The 25,123-nt window shown below is 38.1% G+C and overlaps 1 protein-coding gene across 6 annotated transcripts in view; it reads left to right on the forward strand.

Annotated features, from left to right (window-relative positions):
- ANKS1B (ankyrin repeat and sterile alpha motif domain containing 1B) overlaps window positions 1–25,123 on the forward strand; it is a 441,985-nt gene that overhangs the window by 254,615 nt on the left and 162,247 nt on the right. For all 6 annotated transcript variants that reach the window (XM_080595951.1, XM_080595956.1, XM_080595957.1 and 3 more), the window contains one exon: window positions 15,003–15,101. In XM_080595951.1, the coding sequence (XP_080452077.1) occupies window positions 15,003–15,101 (99 nt within the window). The remainder of the gene's footprint in view (window positions 1–15,002; window positions 15,102–25,123) is intronic.

Raw genomic sequence — 25,123 nt, forward strand, 5'->3', positions numbered from 1 at the left:
ATTACAGGCTTTTTGACTGCAAATTCTGCTATTCCTGTTGTAAGGTCTGTTTTCTCTCTGTCTCTAACTGTGCTATGTATTTAATAGCATCTTGCTTCATGTATATATTTATTTAAGATGCCTGCTGATTTTCTTTCTTCTTGAACCATAAGAAATGGAGACTCAAGGGAAAAGGGAATAAAGAAAACACTTTATGGCACGAGCAGAAGAAACGTGGTCTATAGAGAATGTACAGGACAATATGTCTGAGGATCTTTTTTGATTCGGATTATGAGTTTGTGGAAGCTGCTTCTCCATTCCCTTAATTATCTGCCTATGAAATTATGTAATATTGATGGCCTACAAATATGAAATCAAGAGAGGATCCTGGCATAGAATTATCTGTATATTAAGAGCTATCTTGTCATCAACTGCTTGTGTCTGTCCTTAGACAATAAAGGTTTCTAAGTATCTGTAGTTAGAAAGCATAGTTTCTTAGGAGGGTCCCAGAGTTAACCAGATCACCTGAGGAATCTCACTGAGTACTGTCAGTTAAGTTCTTAATAAATTCAGTGACAATGATTGGACTCATGCTAAAAATATTGCATGAAAACAAAATGAGTATTTAATACTTATTAATATTTTTATGCCCCAAACAAAATGAATCAGGAACATTTTCAGTGCATGAGCTAACTATATGTAATTTATAATTACTTTAATCTTGAATTCACACATTTTAGTAGATAGTCAGATCTGTATCTTACTTCCAAAAAATGCATGTGTATGTGAGCTCTCTCCCTGCCATGCTATTCCTTCAGGATGGACTCTTCTTGTGCTCCCCGTCTCTTCCTTTCCCCCATTTCTTCTTTACTCAGTAGAAATTCCTGTGTGCCTTTTTTGTCTCCAAATCCAAGAAGGAAGGAAAGAAGGAAGGAAGGAAGAAAGGAAAGGAGTGGGGAGAAAGGGAGGAGAGGAGAGGAGAGGAGAGGAGAGGAGAGGAGAGGAGAGGAGAGGAGAGGAGAGGAGGGGAGGGGAGGGGAGGGGAGGGGAGGGGAGGGGAGGGGAGGGGAGGGGAGGGGAGGGGAGGGGAGGGGAGGGGAGAGGAGAGGAGAGGAGAGGAGAGGAGAGGAGAGGAGAGGAGAGGAGAGGAGAGGAGAGGAGAGGAGAGGAGAGGAGAGGAGAGGAGAGGAGAGGAGAGGAGAGGAGAGGAGAGGAGAGGAGAGGAGAGGAGAGGAGAGGAGAGGAGAGGAGAGAATATGAAGAGGAGAGGAGAGAATATGAAGAGGAGAGGAGAGAAAAGAAAATGAAAAGGGAAAGAGAGGAAATCTGACTCTAAGTCTTTTTACTGATTTAACAAATTTTAGAAAGTCCTGAACAGAAGCAGAAGGACATTAAACTGAATGGTTGTCACAGAAACATTCTTGTCACTCTGAGAGATAGCTGTGGCCTAATAGAGCTGAAGCTGAGTGAGAGCTAGTTTGCTTGGCTGGACGTCCGCTGACTCCTTGAAGAAAGCTGGATATGTTATCCAGAATGCTTTGCAATACCATATTATTCAGATTTTTCTATTTTCTAAGGCGACTCAGTCTTCTGACTTACTTGGACAGTTACCTACAAATTGAGACAACCTCTCCTGACAAAACTTGTGTCGAAAATGCTTTGATACACACGTACAAAAGAAGCAGCAAAATTCGGATTTGCAAAAGTGTGAGTGCTCACAGCTAGAACTGAATTTGACTTTAGTTCTCCTTTGAATACATATGTAGATAGGTCCTAAGTACTCATTGGACTGGAAGAAAACAATCCCTACACTTAGGCAGTGAGAACTAATAGAATTCATTTTTTTCAAATTCAGGCCCTAATTAGTCCTATTCCAATTCTTTATCTGTATAATGGGCATAAAAAGGCACCTTGCAGGAGTCTTATAAAATATATTAATTGCTGTTTGGAACTGTCTATTATTATTTCAATGAATGTCTAAAAAAAGTCAGAAGAAAGTGAGTCATTCTTACTGGTGAAGCTTTCAATGGAGAACTATATATAAGACATGGACCCACACAGAGAGTGATAAAGGCTAAAAAGAGAAATATCAGCTATCTTGTTTCGTAAGTACCATCCGTCCTCCTGCATTGAATTCATGGATTGTTCAGAAATACAATTATACTGTATGTATGGTACCATATAGAATATGTATCCTGTGGTGAAGGGTGGTAAGCCAGTGGTGAATAGTCTTCATTCTGGTAGTTTGAAGCTTTGTGACTTTGCAACATTCCTCTAATGTGTAGTGGAGATCAGCAGTTCTTATTTTGTCTGTTTTATTCAATGCAGTAATCTTCCCTTTTAAGAATGCGTACTAAAGTACCGAAATTATATCAAGTGAAGTTACATGGTCTCTCACTATTTTGTCTTGCTCAGTCAAGAGCATGCATTTTGATTATCTGATTTGTTGGTTTAATGGTCTGTTTTGGACCTGCTATTTGAGGCAGAAAGGAGCAGTGAGACTCCTAAGTGTTCATCATGACCATTAGGAACATTTTTTATTATTACAAAGAAAAGTTAAATTAGAAAAAGCTTGCTTACAAAAAATCTGCAAAGCATCAGTAAATAAGCTACTTGAATTTGGATAGAATGGAGGCCCCAAAAAACTCCGTAAATGTTGATTGTCAAATGCAGTATCCTTGTGTAGGAAATGGATTGGTGAAAAGGCTTATTGCAGTGGATACCACACAAGATGGACTGACTTGCATGAAAGTGTTCTTATGACTGAGGGAAATGAAGTATTAGAGTGTCGGATTACAGGTCTCTTGCAATAGGTGTCCCTCCATGTGTACTTGGAAAATCAGCTGTAACAACATTGCAGAGTTCTTCTGCAGTGTCTTGGGACTGGGTCAGTCTGCATATGGGTAATACTATCCTAAGAATATATCAAACTGTTCTCTCATTCATTTTGAACATGTTAACTCAGAGTTTTAAGAAAATACAACAGGTCTATGGGAAGAATAATCACTCCCTCAGTTAAATAACAGTATACCTTTACCTTTATATAAGGTTCTTGAAACCAAATAATATTTGCAAGGCAGGTGGAAGAGTTGAAAGGACTATATCAAGATGCTAGAACTGTACATAAAATATGTAAAACCAATCTGTGACTTTAAGTTTTGCAGACAGTAGTTTCTTTGGCTGGAGACAAGTTACATAGTTCAGTTTCCAAGAACAGACTTCTTGAAATGCATGAATTTTATTTTTTTTTATATTCACTGGTAATAAAATATTATATCTGTCTGTAAATAGTTACTAATGGATTGGTATAAAAATGTCATGTCCTGTAAGTAATTTCCTAAGTATTTGTAGTTCCTAACTACTTAGCTATGGGTAGAAAATGGAACCAGAGTAGTTGAATTAGTTACTGCTTTTGTGTTGTATCTGAGATAAACAATACAAGAATATTTGCAAAAGAGTAAAAAATGTGTAAATAAAGAGGAGAATGTGAACAGAAAGGAAGGTCACAGTATTTGAACGACATCTGAATACGTGTATTGAGAATGAATTACACAGGAAGTAAAAGAATATATGTAGGAAGAAAGGGAATAGAAAGTACCAAGTTTAGGGTCTGCCTCACACAGACAGAAAACTGATTTCACATTTGTTTGTTTATTTATTGAATTTGGATGGTTATTTTATATTTCAGATTTATAAATGTTGTTTTTCAATGGCAAGATACTTCAAAATCGTTGGCAAACTCTTTTAATGCCTGTGATAATTAGTATAGTATATGGGATCCACTCTATAGCTACACAGCTTGTCATAGGTTCTGGGTGACAGATATTGTATTACTGGTGACATCCAGATCACACCACATTTTTATTGTTCAATTTAATATATATATATGTTGTCATGGGTTGACAAAATATATATATATATATATATATATATTAAGAAATGCAGTGTTCTGTGAATCATTCCAGAGTGCACTGCTTTCTTTATCAGTGGTTACCCAGTTGTTTTCCAAAATTGAAACTTTAGTTTTTAAATAAACTTAGTGCAAACAGAACAGCTTTCCATTATTCTTTGGACTCATTCCCCAATTATACCATGTTCAAGTTTTAGGAATCAGTACAGGACAGAGTGAAATACCCCCCCTTAGGAATGAAGATATATCCTTTCTTCCATGCAGTCTACAATTTTGGGCCTATTAACTTAACACCGTTTTTGAAGGGATAGCTCTTATTTTGTTTTATGTGGAATATATCATCCCAAAGTTAATTTGTAAGCAGGGTAGTCCAGAGCCTCTGCCACCTCTGCGACACACAAAAAGAAATCAGCTTTGTGGTGCAAGGATGATTTGCTGCAAGCTGGAACAGGGATGGTAAATCAGCTTCCCCCAAACACTAAAGAGCAACTGAGCCTTATGTATCACTCAAAATCTATGTTGGATTTCTGTTTAGTAAAATCAGGTGTTTTGCCTGCTATATATTCAGCATTCAGTCTCTAATGTAGCTAAATACTGGTGCACTTCACTTTAACTTAACCCATTAATAACAGCACGAAAGCATTATATAAGACAAATTATTTATATATTTTGCTATTCCGGGCATTCAGTTTTGGCTACTGGCAGAGACGCCAAACCAATGAGGTAGACCTTTGATCTCACCTAGCACGGTCATGCTAGTGATTCTCAAGAGCTGAAGCCGTGGCTGTCCAGCACGTTTCCAAGGAGCAGTGCCTGCTTGGCACTGGGCACAGGCTTCGTGGCACGAACCCTTCGTGGAGTCGCTGTGTGTGAAGCACTTCCTTACACGACACTGCAGTCCACGCGTGACACGCGGGACGGCCATGCGGTGGAACACTCATTAATCTTTCTTTACGAGAATATGGAAATGCATTTCCCGAATTGTTCTCCGGGAACAATAACCCCATGTAGTGACATCAAGCACATGGGATCGTATTACAGCAATCTGCTGGTTGCCATGGTGACAAGAGTGGGCCCGTGAAGCAAGCCACCCAGCTGCTGAATTGGAAGGAATAAGAAAAACACAGCCCACTTCCCATGTGAAATGAATTACAAGAACAAGGAAGGGAAGAAAAGAAAATTGTCAACCCTTAATCAAATGTTCTCATATTTTTAGAAAGAGTATGAAGAAAATGGAGACAATCTCCATTTACCTCTTAGGCCTCAGGGACCTGAAGAGTAATATCTCTGCATATACCGTGGCAATAAATCACAACTGTTTGTATAAGAAAAACCACACATAACAGAAATCTCTTCTGTGTGCAATGGGAAACAATACCTTGTTCAATCATGCTGTGCATTGTGTCTGCCTTAACAAACAAAATCTGTAGGAATATATCAAAATACTTCTCAGCGTAATGGTTGCATTTAGCCAGCAAGCCTGATTCTGTATTTTCCCTGCACCCTTTTAATTTTAAGCTAGAGACAGTTAGTATATTCCAGTTTGTTTTACAGCAGCCTTCTTCACTTATAAGCTCTCTTTTACCCTTGCTGCACCACAACAGATCAAAAGAGGCATGGAAGAACGTGAAACTCATTTAAACACAGCAATCAATCAGCAATGCATAGAAAACACAATTAATTTTCCAGTAGTTTTTGGAAGCTGCTTCATAATTCATTCTATTTTGTAATAAAATTTTAAAACAGCGAGTTCAGTTGACCTAATAGCCTCCAGTTACTAAGATGTATGTCCGAAAAAGGGTTTGGGTATGTGAAAATTAAACTGTGGCTTCATTTTGCAGTGTAGAGAGTGGGCCCCAAACAGCCAGGTGAGGCTTCCACAAGATCACATTACAAATACAGCTAGCGGCAGCTATGGTGGACATGACCACATATGACTTTACAGTTCGTGTGTCTGGGAGCAGGATCCCTGCAATTGAGTTTGGCACACAAGACCCTGCATAACTTAATAGGAAGAGCAAGGCACTTAATAAAGAGATTTGCAGTGATAAGCAGAGGAAGCCAGTAAGATAATCCAAGGCAAGAGTTATATTGAAAAGTTTTGCCTCCCTTTGAAGCTCTGGTTTAGAAACCATTTGGAGGCTGGATTTTCCATCTTGCTCCCTAGATCCCGACATCAAAGTTGTCCCTCTGAATGAGGACAGCTGGCTCACTCTTTCAAATTACAGTACTATCTAGAGGCTCAAATGACTCTTTAGCTCAGAAGTTACGATACTCAGTTGCAAGAGATAGTCCTGAATTTGTAGCTTTCTCTCTGCTTTTTATAGCTAGCTGTTATTGGATGTAAACCAGAAACATTTCTAGCAACAGCACTGGAAGATTGATTTACCACACCTATCTCTCACTGGTCTAAAGGATAATGTTCCTTTCTGGTTTACTGGCTGAATTTCATGGTAATTTAGTTTCAGCAGGACTGTAGAACAATTCCTCCTCAATCCCAGAATGCCCTTCCCTGTCAGTTATTGCATAGCTTGTTCTCCTTTTTAGGAAATCCAAAATTCGAGTTTGAGAAAGACACATAAACCTGATCTCCCTTCTGCATGAATCCTCTCATAACGGTGCTGTGATATGAACAAGAAAGATAAAGCAATTCTTCCTCTTTCAGTCACATTTTTAGGAAAGAACAGCTTACAGTTCATGCCATGCTCCTGTGGCTCTGCCCTAGGCATTCTCTAAGACTTCCCATCAGATCAAGCTCCCATGGTACCTATGAGAAGCAGGGCCTCATTTCTAGACTCTTTGCAAATGCAAAGTTGGATGTAGTTTCCAAGCTGCTCCATCTACTCAGAACAGAAAACCAGGGAGCCCAGAGGTAAAAATGCAAAAAGATATGAGTGGAGTTCAGCTGCAGGCAGGAGATGAGCAAAGGCTTGCAAGACCACAACCATAACTTTAGGGCATAATCTTTTGAAGGCTTAAGTATTTTTCTGAGCATATGTTTTTCTTGCTGCTGTTTCACAGACCTTCTCTGTGAATAAGCTATTTTTAAGATATGGATTCCGCTCAGAATTTTAAAGTCTAAGTCTATACTCTTTGGGCTGATTTGTGTGGCTCAACATGGCTAGGGTTGATAAAAATGTGAGCAAAAAAATACCTGACAGACAGAAATGTGGTTTGAAACATACACATTTACTCAGTGAGACTTTCTGGGAGGTAAGCAGAGTTTCTACATTTATTACAAAAACACCAGCATTAATGTCAAGTTTGAACAGAATTCCATGTTACATGCAGAGCAGGTATTCAGCATTTTTGTTATTTCTGAAAATACCATTTGCCCCTTCTTGCACTCCCCAAACTTATATCTTCACTGGAGAAAGGAGTGTTTTCCCAAGAATTTAGAAGTTTGTTAATTAGCTCACAGTAATATTGATTTTAAATTGGGTCCTTTGAGAAATTTAACATCTAGGATAACTAGCATTTATCTCAAGTAATCTGAATAATGGTACAATATAGACTCCTCAGAATTTTCATTACTCAAATGAAGTGAAATTATCTTTGCAATATACATTCAAGACATTAAGATGTAATTTAGGTAAGTATTAATAATTATTTTATTGAATTGTTATGACTAAATAGGCAGACAGAGTTGGGTCAACAGTGTTCATAATTAAGTGGGCCAAGTGCAACATCAGAGGTAATTTTTTCAATTGCCACCTTATCTGTGCAGCTAATTTGCATGTGACAATTGTGTTGGTTGTAATGAATCAGTGCTACAAGGAAGAGGGGATAAAAATAGCAGAAATTCTTCCTACAAGAATCCTTGTCCCAGCTATCAGTATTGTTTAATTATCACTATACTTTAATTAACTATTACTGTTGTGTGAAGGGGCTGTGACTATATGTTCATTTGAATCTCAATATTTGAAGGTCTTTCAATGGTACTGGTTACTTCAGGTTCATTTTAGGGAGAGCTGACTATGAACCAGATCTTTAAAACATGGGTAGAGTGGGACTCACGGTCTGCTGGGTCTCCACTTCTTTTGAAAGAAGTGCACACCACTGCATAGTTTGCAGATTAGGGGTCAAATTCCCTGAGTTGTGCCTTAACTGCTTTGAATTGCTGTCCATTTCTCTTGTCTGTGACTAAATTTACCTTTTTTTTTTAGTTAACATTTCAATAGTAGTTTATTATTACTTTCTGAAGAAATGACAGTAACATGGAAAACCATCTTCAATTTTCTTCTTTATTTTTGTGGGGTTTTTAATTGCTAAGGAAGTCATAAATATAAAGACTGATAATAGAGGAGGGTGAGGATTGAGAATTAGTTTCAGTATCAGTAGTTTAAAGGCAATATAATTTTAGAAGAATGTTATCAAATGATTCGCAATATGCTCAGTCCATTCTTCCTAACATATTTTACAATCAATATTTTTTCCCCAAGGCAGAATTTCAGGCTTCTGCAAGAGATTTTTCTAACATGGTCTTGTCAGGCTTGCAGGTGAAATAACAATTTCTGCAGTATCTCCAGGAATCTGATAAATCTTTCTGACCTTAAAGTACAAGTTAAACATTTCACTCAATAATCATTCTTACAGATCTTGTTTTCATGTTAACAGTGGCAGTACTAGTGAGAGGCAACCCTTCACTCATACTGAAGCTTGCTAAATTCTGATCGCTCGCCAGTTCTCATTTGGAAAAGAAATGTGTGACACATGCCTGAAGTTTTTGCACTAATAAAAAGCAGTTTACATTATTGAAAACTGCATTTCTCTGGTCATTTCTTGCAAGCCTTCAAGGAATAACCTCTTTTACCTTGTGGAAAAGCTATGTTGTGATGAAAATGTATAAACCTTGTGGCATATGATTGAGACAATGAAAAGTCCTGATTATTCAATGTGTCCTTACCATCTTGCGCAACCATCTCGTGAGATGCCTTTAATTGGTTCCCAGCCAGAGGACAGTTTAAATGTCACCTACTTTGGGGGGTGCAGTTTGAAAAAATATTAGCATTAGGTGGGTGAGAAGCAAAGTGATTTGGAATGAAGACTGTCAAAGCTATGCTTCACAACAGGACTCTTTCTCATTGATGTCAGGTGGCTGCAGCTCTTTGGTGCTATTGGTGTCAGTTTTCTATCTCCATGCATGTATAATGGAAGAACAATCCCATCTGCCCCTGTCCTGCTCCCCCCTCTTTTCCCTGAGTGGCAGGAACACAAGTACTCTCACATACCCCAGCTAAGTGTACTGCATTGTATATTATCCTTTTTTCTGTCTCTGCCAATTCGTATTTCCAGCAAACCTGCAAACCCAAGTGCAAGATCTGTTCTTCAAACTCAAATATCCCCAGCTGAGCTCCTGCAGTGACAACTCTCAGGAAGCCAGTGATTTGCTGCAATACAAATTGGAAGAAATAGTGACAAGGTCCTTCAAACACACACCAAACCTTGTCTGTGACACACATACACCATGATCTTACCCAATGCTATGTATTACATCTGACTGATACTGGCTTTTCAGAGTCCCTGCTGATAATATGTTGAAGGTGCAGCTGATTGCTACATGGGTAGCTGCAAGAGGAAAAGGGAGAGTGTATATCTCTGCCCAAGGAAAAACAGTGAGGCATCTATTAGTGCTACCCCATCAACATTATACTCGGCACAGGAGTCATCCTTCCCTCACCCACACCAATCCTGTTGCTGGGCAAACCAACTCCAGTGACACTTGGCACCTGCAGTTGAATTTGGTCTCACTAATGGCTGCACAGCAAGTCAATTCCATCTCATGAGTAGTTCTTACACAGCTTTAGGAACCAGATTCACTGCTTTTCCTCTTCTAGCTGACATAGATGAGCATAGAAAAGCTGGTCTAATTGGTGCTGCCAGTCTATAAAGAGAACTCTTCCAAATCTTCCATTTCTTACATAAGGATATTTTCTTTCATATAGGAAAAAAATAGCCTCAAATGCACAATTAATTTGTTCTTTCTCTCTTTCTTCCAACTAGTTTTTACTCAGTTTACACAAAGTGATGCATAGATGATTTTAGAATGTCAGCAGCATACACTACTGGACATGAGGCTCACAGCCACAGCTTGGTAGCCTCACATATGAGGATTGCTAGTACAATCACACGCAAGTAGTTATCCTTGTGTTTAAGATAGGATGTTATTTCAGCCTCCAAAGGCTGTGAGGGATTACCGTGCAGGGGTCATGTACAGAAGAGTTAACTGGAAAGCATGAAAGAAAACTGTTTTGTTAAAAGTACATTGGGGGATGGAAGGGAAGGTGGGAAGCTCTTACAGGACACGTTTATATAGACATTATCTATTCATTAAAGAGAATAAGGTTGGATGGGGCTTTGAGAAATCTGGTCTAGTAGAAGTTGTCCTTGCCCATGGCAGGGGGGGTTGGAATTAGATGGTCTTTAAGGTCTCTTCCAACCCAAACCATTTTATTATTCTATAGGTGTTTATCTCCTCATTGAGTTGTGTTTTGTTGTTGTTGTTGTTGTTTGTTTGTTTGTTTTTCCAGAACTTTGAGTGCAATGAAGATCTAAGGAACTTCTTTCTAACCTTTATCAGATTGTCAATCTATTAGTCAAGGTGAAGTGCAAGAATAAGACCAAAATGCATATTCCCAATACCCCTTCACTTCCAGCTTCAATGGCTGAGTTTTCAGATAAGTCTAGTGATGTGTCTGGCATCTGTTTTAAAGTTTCTTTACCATTTTTACTTTACTTAGATGCCAGAACCAGACACTGGATTTTTTTGCCATAGGTTTCCACTACAGAAAATATATGAAGGAAGATTAAAAACATAGGTACAAAAGGGGAACAATGAGAAACATGCACTTATGTCTGCCATTGTAATATGTTCTAATCAACATATTTTAATATCTTTAGGGACAAATCTTAAAGAGTTTTTGTTCCTACAGGATGCAGAATGTGTATTGGTCTTTAAAATATATATATATATAAATATAATATTGAAAAATGTCCTGTTTTGATAGTAAATGAAGTCTACAAGTTTATGAATCTTTTGCATTGACTGGATTTTAGAGGTTCTTTGAGCTGTTTAATGTATTAAAATTAGGCTGTTTTTAATAGAGGTAGTACTTCTGTTGCTACAAGTCTGACATATTCCAAATTAAATTGTTTTATAAAGATTCTGTATACATATGTATGTTCTTAGATGCATTTGGAATCTAGTATAAAAATCTAACCCAGCATTTTTTGGAAAGGCTGTATTAACCTTAGGTGGAGGATTCTGGAGATGGTTTTGTGTGGGACACCCCAAATAAATGCCAGTGAAATCTTTATCTTATACTATACCATCATGTCTTTTGTTCTTAACTTATTTATAGGAACTATCTGAGATTTTGGCAGAGTTTCTGAGTTTTCTCAATTATATTGTTTTTCATATGCCTCCAGTCTCCCACATGCAGAGTCATTTTTCCTTCATTCTTGAGCCCAACTGTTCTGTGAAACTATTGCCTTTTTACTCAGGGGATCAGCTTCCTTTATGTATTTATAGGGAAAAAGATGATATTTCTGAGAGTAGTGCAGAACCACAAAGCGCCGGGAGGATAAACTGTATTCCTTCCTAACTTGAACTTCAGAACCACAATATTTCTAATTCATATATAAGACTATCTCTTACGCATTTGCATGACAGGAATTTCAACAGTGTAAACTGACACGCATGAGATCTGAATCTGCCCTAGTATAAGCAATTTTTATATATTCTTCCTGCTTTAATTCTGAGAAGTAAGTTTTCCTTCCAGCTAAGTTTTCCGATAGACTTAGGAAAGCTGTAATATTACAAAGCCTCTTATGTTTTTATTACATAATAAGAACATAATAACCCCAGAAGAGATTGCTGTCCCATATTTTCTGTTACAAGAACCTGTTTTCTCTTTTATATAAGCATATCACAGTTAAATCTTTGGACTGAAATTCTGTAGGTGTGTACTAGGATAATCTCTTTTTGGTGAATGTTTCAGCTAATATAGCTCAACTATTTTCGAGGGTGAAATAATGTGAAAAGACATTATTGTATTCGTATTCATTTTAATTACATTTACCATGTCATCTCCATAAAGTTAATTGAGGTTAAGTTTGGCCCAGCTTATAATAAATATGTGTACAGCAGCTAAAAGAAGGGAGACAAATTCTCCTCTTGTCTCTGATCTGCCGCAGCAAAAAAAAAAAAAGGAAGGAAAGCTTTCCTCACTCTTGATGTAGGAGGCTATGGAAGGAAGCTGGAGGACAGCAAGAAGAGGAATCAGGTAAAAAGAGTATCAGAGACCACGATTAAGGGAAGAATGGGAGCAGACACCAGGGAGATAGAAATACAGGGGACTGTTTCTTTCTCTTCAAAGGCATGTCTGCAGAGGAGACAGCAGCTTTCTACTATCAGTTTACTCCTCTATAGAGAATTATTATTTAAAGCAATAGAGAATTATTATCTAAAGTTCCCCCGTTTGCTCGTGTGGAGAGATGAAGAGCTGGCGTAGGTCCTTGGCAGGAGACAAGGAGGTCTATTTTACAGGAGAGATGAGTGGCTGCTACCATTGGCACTGATGGAAATGCACAGGAAAAGCTCTGAAGCCTGAAGACATTAACGGACCGGGTTCTTGCCTTCCCAGAGTGGGGACGAGGAGGCAACATTAATTCCAGGCTTTCCTGAGTTTTAAATATTTGTAACCTTGACATACTTTAAAATATAAAAAAAAAATACCAGCTGAAAAAAAAATATATATATATATATGAGCTAATACATAAAGAAAAAAATAGTAAAGAATTAATAAAATAATGCTGTCTCTGCCATGCACTTGGCACAAACAGGCAGGCTCTTTCTTGTGCCTAAGTATTTGTTGAACTGGGTTTTAAACTTAGAATACTTTAAACTGCCAAGGTTGCTGACACCAATAAACAGTGTATAGTAGCTCAGTGATGAGTACACCCTGATTCTGCGTAAACATCTTGCAGTGATGAAGGGTGAAATCTGAAAAACAGTAAACGAAGTGAAAGCAGTAGCTGAAACAAATAGCTGCATTTATTAATATGAATGAAAATATGTAGTCCTTTTTTTTTTTTTTTTTTTGGACTGGATCCTGTGTTGGCTCAGTTTGCCTAAAGCCTTTTATGCTAGCTATTTCTAGCAGCAATAACCCAAAATGCATTTTTTTCCCCCAGTTCTTCCCCTAAATTTACAGCCCTCTTTAGGTTAATTAACATAGGGGAAGAAAGGAGAAGTGACATTTTGTATGTGTTTACAAGGGAGATAAATGGGATATTAACCCCACCTCATCACTGTCGCTGTTTGCACAGCCTGTGCTGCATGCACTCTTATACCACATGATGTACTTATAACGACATGATTGCACAGTTTCTCACTTCAGAGCAGGGCTCTGCCTGAGCCAGTTCTGATCCTGCACACAAATTCTTTCAGGGTATGATTTGTAGACTTGTAGTCTTAAATCATACCCCGTACTGTGAAATATAATTTTAAATGTAATAGCTTTGTAATGTTTCCATGATTGCCTTAAAAAGACCTCCCCTAGATTTTGCAGGATATTCTGCAGAGTAGCACTTGAGAGTCCTCAAGAGTACATCTGTAAACTAATCAGTCCATCTGAAAAGAGTGAAGATTTAACAGCTGAATAGGGTGAAGTATTGCTTATTCCACTGTGCTTTTTGAAAGAAAGCCATGTTGCTCTGGGACAGGAGATTTGATATTCAGAAATAATTAATGTCCATTATTAAGGCCTGATTCAGCAAAGTATTTAAGCATGTTCTGTTATGCGCCTCTCAGCTTTTGATTTTGTTGCTGCTTAAGAGCTCTACTGAGTCAGAAGTAGCAAGCAAAATGGAAAGGTGGAGACGAAGCTTTTCATGGATTTGCCAACATAAAGCCTATTTCATGGTGATTTTAAATGAGTGCAAATAAAAATTCTCACTTATAGCAAATTAGCTTCATGAAACTGCATCAGGAGTACAAGTTCGGAGAGGTCAACTGGGCTATTTTTGTGGGTTTTGATCACAAATGTAATAGAAAATGTATTTTTTAAAATTTGTGTGTGTGTGGTCTGAAATGAGGTAGTCTAAAAATGGAATGTAGGTTTTCCAGCCTACTTTGAACCATCCTGATTTGATCCCTGGCTGCAATTCACTTTTTAAGCTACTGTAGTGTCTCCGGTGATTCCCAGTAATCACCGCCAAATAACCAAGTACCTTATCCTTCAAACACTAAACTTTCCACCTAGGTGGAATCAGACTCCTTGATCTTCAGCCTGTACTGCTCACTGTTTGGATGAATTCCAGGATCATCTTTTAGGAGTCATATTTCCCTCTTACATGTGTAGCTCTAGGTCATCTTCTACTGCTAGCAGATCTTAAGAATAGAAGCTTGAATTCTGGAGGCTTTTTTTCTCGATTTTTATGGACTCCTCTTTTATGTATTGTTTGAACAGATGGTCTTTTTCTGCTGTTTGCATGTTAGGAATTCTTTGACCTGCCCACAAGCACGGAGATAAGAGCAGTGACAGGTAAAGTTAGGACTGCACTGGTACAATTAAATTCAGGGGGATGGGAGCCATATGGTTTTTTTTGATACTACTCCCCCTCTTGGTTTCTTCAGCATTTTACTAACAAGTAACTAAAGAATTTTATCCTTGTCCACTCTACTGTTCTTCCTATGTGTTAAGTATTTTCCAGACTGGATTAAAATGAACATAAGACATTGCTGGGTGAGACAGGAGTCGAATGAAAAAAAAAACAGACTTTGAATGCACTTATCTGTAGTCATGTCCTTGTTTCCAGCCAAATAAAAGGAGGTTCACAGCCAGTATTTTGCTTGAGTGGACCCTACAGTTGCTCCACTGACACGGTTGCCAGCAGTATAGCAATTGTCCATAAGTTCAAGTGCCTTCCCCCACATTTTGTCAACGTGACAGTGAGTGCAGTCACCAGTAATTTATTAATCTTGTCAAATGTCGTAAGTTATGCAAAGTGTTCTCTTTTAAACACAATGAAAGGGCTTGTTTCAAGCTATTGAAGGAATCTTTTATTTTTTCATCTTAATTTTACCTTTTTTTTCCCCCCACTTCTTTAGGGAAGCAACGTAATGGAAGACCAGGATCTCCTGGAAATAGGAATACTTAACTCTGGACACAGACAGAGAATACTCCAGGCAATCCAGCTTCTCCCAAAGGTATAGTTTCTGTTATTATCCAAGCAAGGGAATTAACACCTACAGCTTTCACATTATTTAAAACACTTTTTTGAATGGAGATAAACATAATTCCCTACTGTTTTTGTAGCCATTTGTTGCATATGCAAAAGTGGCATAAAGTAATGTCACACTGGACCCACCTTGTGTAGATGTAGTTGACAAACGAAGCAGAAGAGAGTAACATCTGTAGTTTGAAATGATAGCTGTTTAGAATTTATTGTAATGATTTTTGGCTTTTCAATCTGTTTATGGACTCTGTCATTACAGATATGTAAATAAGGCTGTCAATGAATACCAGGTGTTTGTCTTTATATAGCAGATGACCTAAAAATACTTTGCCTTTTGAAACAGGAATTATATAAACATTCTTCAGAACTTTGGATGAAAAATGCTTTTCCTAATACCTGTCTTTCATGTATGATTTGGAGACTTTCTGCAGGCTCCACATTGATTTGCTCCTGTGTATTTTTGCTTCTCAGCTGTGGACATATTAACTTGAAGTCATTTTTCCAGTCATTTTTAGTGCTAACTGATTTAAACTATAGATTCTAAAGTCAGTGGTATAAAGCTGTGGTTCTTATATTTTACACACTAGAATATATCAGTGCAGGCTTCTGCTAGTTTCTACATACAGAAACCTGAATAGGTAAATGAGGGACACACTGGGCCAAGCATGAAAACTTACTGATTTTGGGAAGCTGTGTGAGGAGAATGAATGAGCAGCAGTAGACACTACTAAAGCCCAGAAGGCTGCCACAAATGATACAAATACTCACTCGGTGCAAGATACTGGGGCAGGAATAACACCTTAAGTAAAGTGCATGGAGTGCTCTAGAGCTTGGTAGCGGCATGTGTGGAATAATCAAGGTAAATAGAGATTAGTCTGTTTGCAGTTTGATAACACTGGAGAGTAAGAATAGTTGTTAAAGGACTTTTCAGCCTGGAGCATGAGGATGACTTTGCCAGAAGAGGCTTTTTGATGCAGCATAGTTTACTAGATAAGTTCTTATGGACAACTTTTAAAAGAGAACAAGGATTTATTTTGTATGGAAAAAAATGTAAAATTGTGAACTGTATGTGTATCTGGATGTGCTAGACAATCTGTATATACTACAGAATGAGTCTGTGCACTGATACACTGAAGATGATTAAAGACAGCAATGTTCCACATAGCGTTATTAGACAAGTGAGATAAATGGTACAGTATTAGTAGTACTAAGTACTAAGTAGTACAAGTAGTACTTGATGAATTACAACAGATATTTATGGTTTAACTATAAATTTATGAATTTTTGAACAATGCTATCATTCAAAACATTTTATGGGATTTTAATCCCTGCTCTTAGCTGATGAAATATTTTTGTTTTTCATATTTCTTAGAGAAGCCAGATTTTTTGTATTCTTGCTTAAATTGTTCAAAATTAATGAATGGATTTTTAATATATCATAATTTTAGTGCTATCTAGATTTGGTAACTGGTGTTTATGAAAACATTGTTAATAATGTCTGCTTTTGGAGAATATACTAATGCTGAGAGCCAGATTTTGTCATATGACTCCAACTAAGGTCTTTTTATAAAATATGCTTAATATGAGAAATGATGATAGAATTAAGATCTAGAAGCCCTCTTAAAACCAGTTGAGAGCAAGCTGTTTATGCAGTTACTCGGAAGAATTAACATCTTCTGAACCAAAGATAATTAAGTAACAAAGAAAGGCTTAAAGCATGGGCTTCAGTGAGGTAGTCTTTAGCAGCTTCCCTGTTGAGAAAACAGTCCTCAAAGACCAACTTTCTAATGTGTCTTTGATGCAAGAATATCATATCAAAATAAAGGCAGCCAAAAGCTGTGCATCATATTTTTTCACTTAAATGATTCACCAACACAAGAGAGCTTACATAGTAAAAATACTTAATTTCATATTCAAAATCCAATTCGTTTGAACAGCTGTTGGAATAGTTATGGGGCCCACAAATTGGGATTCTGGTAAATTTTATCTCGTGTAACTGACCCTTGATTTATTTACAAGTTTGCTGAAAATCTAAAAAACTTTCACATCCTGCAGGAAAACATGAAATGGTTTCTGCATATCCATTTGCTAATAAGTTCAGCTCTGTCATCATCCATTCAAAATAGTCTGTACCTTCTAAATACTTTAGGATCTCAAATTATAATTGGATTCTTACTAATTTGAATCTCATTAGATATTCTTTTAGTTGGTTTGTTTGAAAAGGTACCTCTTTCTACTCCTTGTTTAATTTAAGACTTGACTCCTTGCATTTGAGACTTAACAATATGGCTGCTGCTGCTGTTGTTAGTTTTACTATTAATCCTTCCTGTCTTGTGATACTTCTTAACTCAGAAGTTGAGGTAGAAGTTAAATGCTTTAAAAAACATCTACAGAATGACACTTCCTTAGGGCCATATACTAAGGCAGTATAGAATAAACTTGGAGACTAAAAAATTAAGAAACTAATCTATTGTCAATGTTTTAAAATATTAATTTTTAAAGCTTCTTTTGTTATTCTCATCAGCCTTCATCTCTGCAGCCTGAAAATGCAACAGGCATTTAAATGTTAGCAAGGCTTTGTTCACTCCTAAATGCTGGTTTCCTAAAGAGTGATGAGATTTCTGTATTTCAAACACCAGAAATACATTTAGGAACCACTTGCTAGAGCTTGAAGTAGTTTTAAATAGGAAAAAAGCACATATCTGTTGAAATATAGATGAATTAATTGTTGCATTTTATTATGTTGTGTTTAATCAGTATAAAAAAGCATGTTTGACCCAGTTTTTTCAAAATATAATCTTTCCTTAATTATTTTGTGTTTCAGGAGAGTATTTCATGAGAGTAAGCTAGTATGTTTGTAGGGAGAATTGAAATCTTTCAATGAGATCTCTGCTTGTCATTATACCCTTTATTTTTGTTGGATTAGAGATAGAGCCCAGTCTCATCTTACATTAATGTAATTTAAGTTATTCAAGTTTCATATTAATATTAACTAGAGCACTTTATAGCTTATTATTATTAGATAAGGTTAAGACACTCCAGTAGAAATATAATTTGTAAAGTTAATTCTTAAAATGGAAATATTTTATACATGACACCAGTTTTAGAGCAAATCTCTTAGCAGAGTTTGATACTGCATTTAGCATTTTTTGTTCGAACAGAATGAAATCAATAATCTTTGGAGAGGGATTTTATATGCTTTATTAAAAGGACTTTCAGCTGTATAGAGTTCTAGGGACAATGCCTAAAAGTATAGTACAAGGACTTCAGAAAAAATATATATATAATACTGAGGGAGAACTTGTTTGCAAGATATGCTTAGTTGACTAAGAAAATAATAGCAGTCACAGTGTATCATTTTCAAGTTATTTTGGCATCCAAAGCCTGTGTGCAATTGACTTCTCAATGGGTTCCTAAGAGGCTGCAGTGTTTTTGAAAACAATTATCCTGGCTTATCTGAGGACCTAGATAAGAAAAGGGATTGTTTTCATGTGGGTTGCTCAGTGTAAAGCTCCTTCTCCCAGCCCATAATGGGAACACATTCTCTCATTTGACAAATGGAAGAAAGATGATAGTTGAAAGCATCTTTCTCCTGGCTTCAGAGCTATTCTTACAGTATGCAGCTTGTTTCTTCCTGCATGGAGAGGTCTCAGGCACAGAGCATGTCTGGGGATCTTGTAGCAGTGGAATGCAGGCAGCGAGCCTGTTTCCTGGGTGCTTTGCAGAACCAGACAAGAAGTAGGACATGAGTGGGGTATTGAGCACATGCTCTCTGCAAGTAGTGTTACATGAGCAGTAAAGCTGTGCTTCCAAAAACTGCTAGATCTATTACTCATATGTAACACCCATTTTTGCAAGCACAGTAAATCTGGCATTTAGGAAAACAGAACTACTGTGCCTGTGCACATCAACTATGCTGTGTATATAGCAGACAGGGACCACATCATATGTTTGCTATTGCTATGTATCTGTTGGTTTAGAAGTTACAGAGCTTAGCAAGCTATTTTGAATCATGGTATTTAATTATCTCCCATTCAGCACAGCTAACAGGTAGATCACTGCAACTTCCATTCCTAAAAATAGTGACCAAACTAGAAGATGCTGCAAAGTCAAGCTTTTAACATTTATGACCCTTTCTGGCTGAGACTTCTTGCTTCTGGTCTGCTGGAATTGAAGATGAAAAGCAGCATTCAAGAGAAGTGCTTTCTACCCTGCTTATTCCTCCTTCTTATGCCTTTTGGAATTACTTACCAGGCTTGGAAGGAGGCCACTCACCTGCTCATTACACTGCTTATAAGACCTTAACCATAAAGACAGAAAAGAAGAGTTACATCCACAAAATACACGAGTTTTGCCACTCTGAAACACAAAGGAACGAATCAGTAGAACAACGCAGTTAGAAACATCTATGCTATAGCTCAGGGTGTTTACCTCATGGTCCCTCCATGCATGTGCTTCATAGTTGTCTGATTAAAGCAGTCCCACAAATGTTTTACATTTTCCTTCTTTCAGTCAGTGAGCCACTCTGTATGGGATACACTGTCATTTATTTTTTTTGTGTAGATTACAGTAGCATGTCACTGGTCCTGCAACCATTCCCCATACAGCAAGCCTTATTCCTGTACATGCTTTTTTATACTTCCTTTTTTGTGGTTGACTCCATATTGCCTGCTGTCTACACTGAGGCAAGCTAAAATTCTATTTGAGAGAGAGTGCTATTTTTTTCCTATTCTTTCTTCTGCAGCTGGCCCACTGGTCACTGTACAGAGCATAGTTAAATACCTCTGGCCTCCTCACAGCAGTCATGAAGTCGGCAGCCTTCTGATATTGACACCAGCTTAGATTGCTATCAGGAAGCTTTCAACTTTCTTACAGGTTGTTGATGAAAAGCATCATTTCCTTGGGCCTCTAGTTAGCACCCCCATGGAATTTTCTGTGAAGCTGAAGAGAGTGATGGGTTTTCTGACCGTCACAAAAAGCGTTAATAAAAGGTGGAGAATAATGAAATCATTATAGAAGCAACAAAAAATTCAGCAAGCAGAGTTCTGAGCAAGGCAACAGAAAGTGAGGCAGTGAAATCAGGAAAAGTATCAAGGAAGAAGAAAATATGAGTCAAGAAAAGTTAAGGGCAGTTGAAAGTAAACAGAAAGGTATACCTCCACCATTTGATCAGTGTGTGTGTGTCCTTTTTCCCATTGGAGGACTTGGAGTTAAGGTTGTCAACCACTTGATTCAAATGTTTGTATCCCTTGAACAGTGTCATTTCCTTGGGGCTCAAGTTAGCACCCCAAGGGATCTTCTGTGGAGCTGAAGAGCTTGATTGGTTTTTCGATCATCAAGAAAAAGAGCATTAGTAAAAGGCAGAGAAAAAAAAATAGAGGTTGAAATGTATTCGGTGCACGTCTCGTGTTGATCTTCTGATTTACTTTCCTCTAAAAACAAAGCTGTATAGTGTGTACCCAGATTATTCAGCAAACCAAACCAATGCTAAGTAGAGGCAATGATCAGATTACTTTTAAATCATATTGTGGCACCAAACCATAGTACTGTTGGGCCAAAGAAATCATCACTAGTGTAGCCTCTGAGAGGGATGGAAAGAACTAAAGTGAAGTTGATAGCATATTGTCAAAAGTAAACCAGGCAGAATTACTGAGGTTCCAGCAAAGGACGAATGTTTAACTTCAGAGGTGTAAGTCTGTGCTAAAATAGCCAGTTTTTGAAAGTGTGCCTGTAAATCTCTAGCACTGAGCACAGAATCACTAACAGGACTGCTCTCAGAAGTGATAATCATAGAAACTCATGAGATCAAAGGCCATGCATTCCACTTAGTTCACAAATTCCAGATTCAGGTCTTCTTAAGGTTACATCATACCAAATAGAAATGCCCTGAACGGTTGCATAAAGCATCCTCAGTAATACTGAATGAGACTTCTTCCCTTGACCCAGACAGGGTGTCTGATGAAGAACTAGGAAGTCTTTTCAGTCTTCTGGATGTATGAGAAAAATCTCAATAATTTTCTTCAGATAGGATCTTCTGTGAAGCTATTTTATTCGCAATTGCAATGGTGGGCATCCTGCAAGCAGGAGCACACAGTACAAGTTTGTCATAACCTTATATTTCCTGTTACCCAACACCTGATTTCTCCTGTTTCCTCACTGGCTGAGTACTACAGGTTCGCAACCTACTCGACACACTTCTGTACCATATATGTACTATTTAATTTGACCAACCATCAATTTCTCCTTTTCCTTCTTTTTTTTTATTTTTTTTTTCTTCTTCTCTTGTGACTAGAGGGCCGGTGATTTTTGTTCTTACTGATTTCGTACTGCTCACCCTGTTTTTCTTGGCTAGCCTCTTTATTTTGGGACAGTGGGACCTTCCCCTTATCTGCTTAACATACTCCCCACTGCTATGCTGCACAATCACTTTTGAATATGCAAGGTTAGTGGAATTTTCCACTGCAAAAACACCTTCTATTGCAAAAACACAACTATGTTTCTCACAGATGTGAATCCAACTATTTAAAATTTAAAAAAATAAAAAAATAATAAAAAAGTTAGTGTGTATCTATCTTTCTTTTTATTGAGAAGACAGATTCAAACTGCAAAAAGTCACAGAGAAGATGTGTGCCGCAATGGTGGTAGGAAAAGCTGAACTGAGTTCATGGTAGTCTGGATTTACCATTAGGGTGGGACCCTGAATCAGGCAGTGTTGTGAATATGACTATACTGTCTTTTGATAGTAAACTCCACAAAAAGATGGAAGGATTTTATTTAGTAGAAAGAAAAGTCAAACATTATTAAAACACAGCCTGAATAGTTAACTTTTTTAATAAGTGACAAGGTAGACAGAATAGAAAACCAAAAAAAAATAACAGCTCTTCCTTACCCATTGTGCCTTTACAGGCATGTCCTAGTTTTCACTTAGTCACTTTCTCAGCAGCAGTAAATGAAAAGTGTCCTCAGGTCCATAGGAAGTTCAGCTGATCCTCCTTGACAGCTGTCTGTCTGTCCCTGACTGCAGGCTCAAGTCCTGCTCAAGCACTGCAGGTGCTAGCTTCTTGTGGTGTCCCTGTGCCAGCCAGGCACTGTGGTCTTCAGAAGTGTCTCCCCTCAGCCTTCTCTTTCACCACCCCCAGAGAAGGAATGATCTCCTCTTCCAACAATATGAGTATACCTGATCACTTTTTGGACATGCATACTTTTTAATAGACAACACACAAAGACAGGAAAAAATATCACCACCACAACCACCCATAACAACAATCCAGAATGAATCAGATTGGAAGCTGATTGTTTGGTACACGCTTTTGAGAGGGCTGATTAAATATCTCAGATAGGCCAGCATTTTTAAAGAAAGCATTATATGCCTGCTAAAAAATGTTTCTTGCAAACCAACACAGGTGTGTAAATTCATTGTAATTGTTGCTGTCATTTAAAAAGCTGTGAAAGTCAAGTCATCTCTTTCTCCTTACAAAGGGAATAAAAAGCTTGATTTTAATACAGTGATGAGATCCACCAGATACTGATATGGCCGGTGGAGAAAATAGCATTAGTTTCCCAGCTGTCTGAGATGATCACAGAAAACTAGTAATGGGTCATGTTACTGAATTCACCTCGATGCTTCTGGTGCATGTGATTACTTTGAAGCTCCATTCATGTTTATTTGGCTACATTTCAGAGACAAAAAGTCAACTAAAGTACTTTCTATCTAGATGTAAAATACCATACAGTTATAGTAGTGATGCACTTCCAAAAAGACTGATGTACACGCAGTCCCTTGTAAAGGATTTCTCAGCCAACTAGGATGATATTTGATATTACCATTTTATTTTGAGAAACAGCTCCTTCTGGCTTCTGGCTTCTATTCATTTCAAAGCAAGCAATAGTCATGATAGTTCAGTAGAACCAAGGAGAGTGTGTTTTGTATCTCCTGTGTTTTGTATCTTCCTCCATACTTAGTTTATATTATATTTTCTTAAACATTTCTTTTTCTCTATCACTTCTAAATCCTATGGGCCTCCTCCTTAGCGTTTTCCATATTTGTCATGCTAAAATTATCTGCAGTTAAACAGCTAGCACTGGTATTGCTCTTTATAGATATCCTAATGAATTGGGAGCACTGTCTGAGGAAGAACAATATTGCCTCTATTTATGAGCAGTTAATCCTTGAAAGGCTGTATTTACAACAGACATGACTTGAAGCTCAGAGATTTTATACTACGCTGAGTCAAACAGTGTGCACATAGCCGGTTTGATGTTTGACACCACTGGTGCATCTGTTGTAGCTGGTGTGAAATGATTGAAGTCTTACATGTGCAAATACGGTCAGTAGACAGGAGGCCTTTTCTCTCCAAAAACAAACAAACAAACACAAAATAACCAAACAGCAAACAGCATCAGCAAGGTAGTCTACAAGGTGCAAATGATCTGTGAGAGGAGGCTGAGATCACAGTGCAATACAGAAAAGAAAAAATATATGCAGTCCAAGAGCCATAACCTGTTAATGAGAACATGGATAAGATGCAACTAAACTGCAGCTCTAATAAAGTAAAGGGGCAGCATTTCTAGGCAGGTACATTTCAAAGTGTTTTTGCTTTTATTTAAAAACTCCATAATCTTTTATATGAAAAGCAGATACTGTTAATGATACTATCATGTCTAGATAACTAATCTGTCAATAAATAGTTGAAAGGAAAAAAAATACAGCCAGCTATGAATGACACTTAATAAGCTAGTTGATGTTATTAACAGACATAACAAAACCTTACATACAAGGGGACTGATAGTGAAAGTTTATTAGTTTTCATGTATTAGACACATTTTAGAAAATCTCTATAGAAAGAGATTGTTTCTTTGATCATGACAAAACAGTATTGCTTTTTGGCTGAAACTTACAGGAAATATCCTAGTTCTGAGATTAATTTTCTGTCATCGGTGTTGGGGAGCAGCAGGAGGCGGCTCCCTACCAGGGCAGGGGAGTTGGGAGCTGAGGAGAACTCTGGGGCAGGCAGGACTGTGCTGTCACCAACAAGGACAAAACACCTGCCCAAGGCGAGCAGTGCAGGGACAGTGGCAGTGCCTGGGGATAGCCATAGCCCAGGGCAAATTCACAGGGACGAGGACAGGCTGAGGTTGATTCAGAAGGATGTGTCAGTTGTTGAGGGTCAGCAAGGTACATGGCCAGGCACAGGCGTACCTACAGCATAGCTCAGGTGAGGCCCAGGGGCATGGGTCTGAGCTCAAATGCAGCTCCTGCAGAAGGCAAGGTGGCCCCAACAAGGGGCACATTCTTGCATGGGTCCAACCCAAGGTTACACAGCTGCACCATCCCTGACTTGGCCTTCAGCACAGGCAGCCAAATCACAGAATCACAGCATTGTAGAACGGCTGAGGTTGGCAGGGCCCTCTGGAGGCCATCTGCTAAAACCCCCCCAGCTCAAGCAGGGCCACCCAGAGCAGGCTGCCCAGGACCATGTCCAGGCATCTTATGAAGATCCCTAAGGAGGGAGACTACAAAAGCTTTCTGGCCAACCTATGCCAGTGCTTTCACCTGCACAGTAAGAAAGTGCTTGTACTCGAGGCTTTGGGGTAGGGAGAGGGAAAATGTTTCCAGAACCTGCTGGTTCCCAAAAATACTCTAGTGCATGCTCATATAGGCTGCTGAGTGACTACCTAACAATTTTGTCTATTGGCACCAAATTCAGAAATGTGAAAATTTCACATACATTTCAGTTGTTCTCAGACTTTTGCTTTTTGGATTGTTCTGTATTTTCTTGCCTGCATCCCTTTGCAACACACCACAGTGGTACTGGTAACTGTTTTAACAGCCCATCTGATGGAGATGTTCACTGGGAACTGAGAATTCAGAAGTTTCCCATGCTGTGTTTGTCATTCATAGAAACTGATGAGTTACCAGTATTATGGACCAAACTAGATGAGATTTCTCTGGATTTCTCATCCAGTTTGGTCAAAAAGAAAAAATCATATCAA

Source organism: Anser brachyrhynchus (assembly GCF_964034855.1).
Source record: "Anser brachyrhynchus genome assembly, chromosome: 1".
NCBI lineage: Eukaryota > Metazoa > Chordata > Aves > Anseriformes > Anatidae > Anser > Anser brachyrhynchus.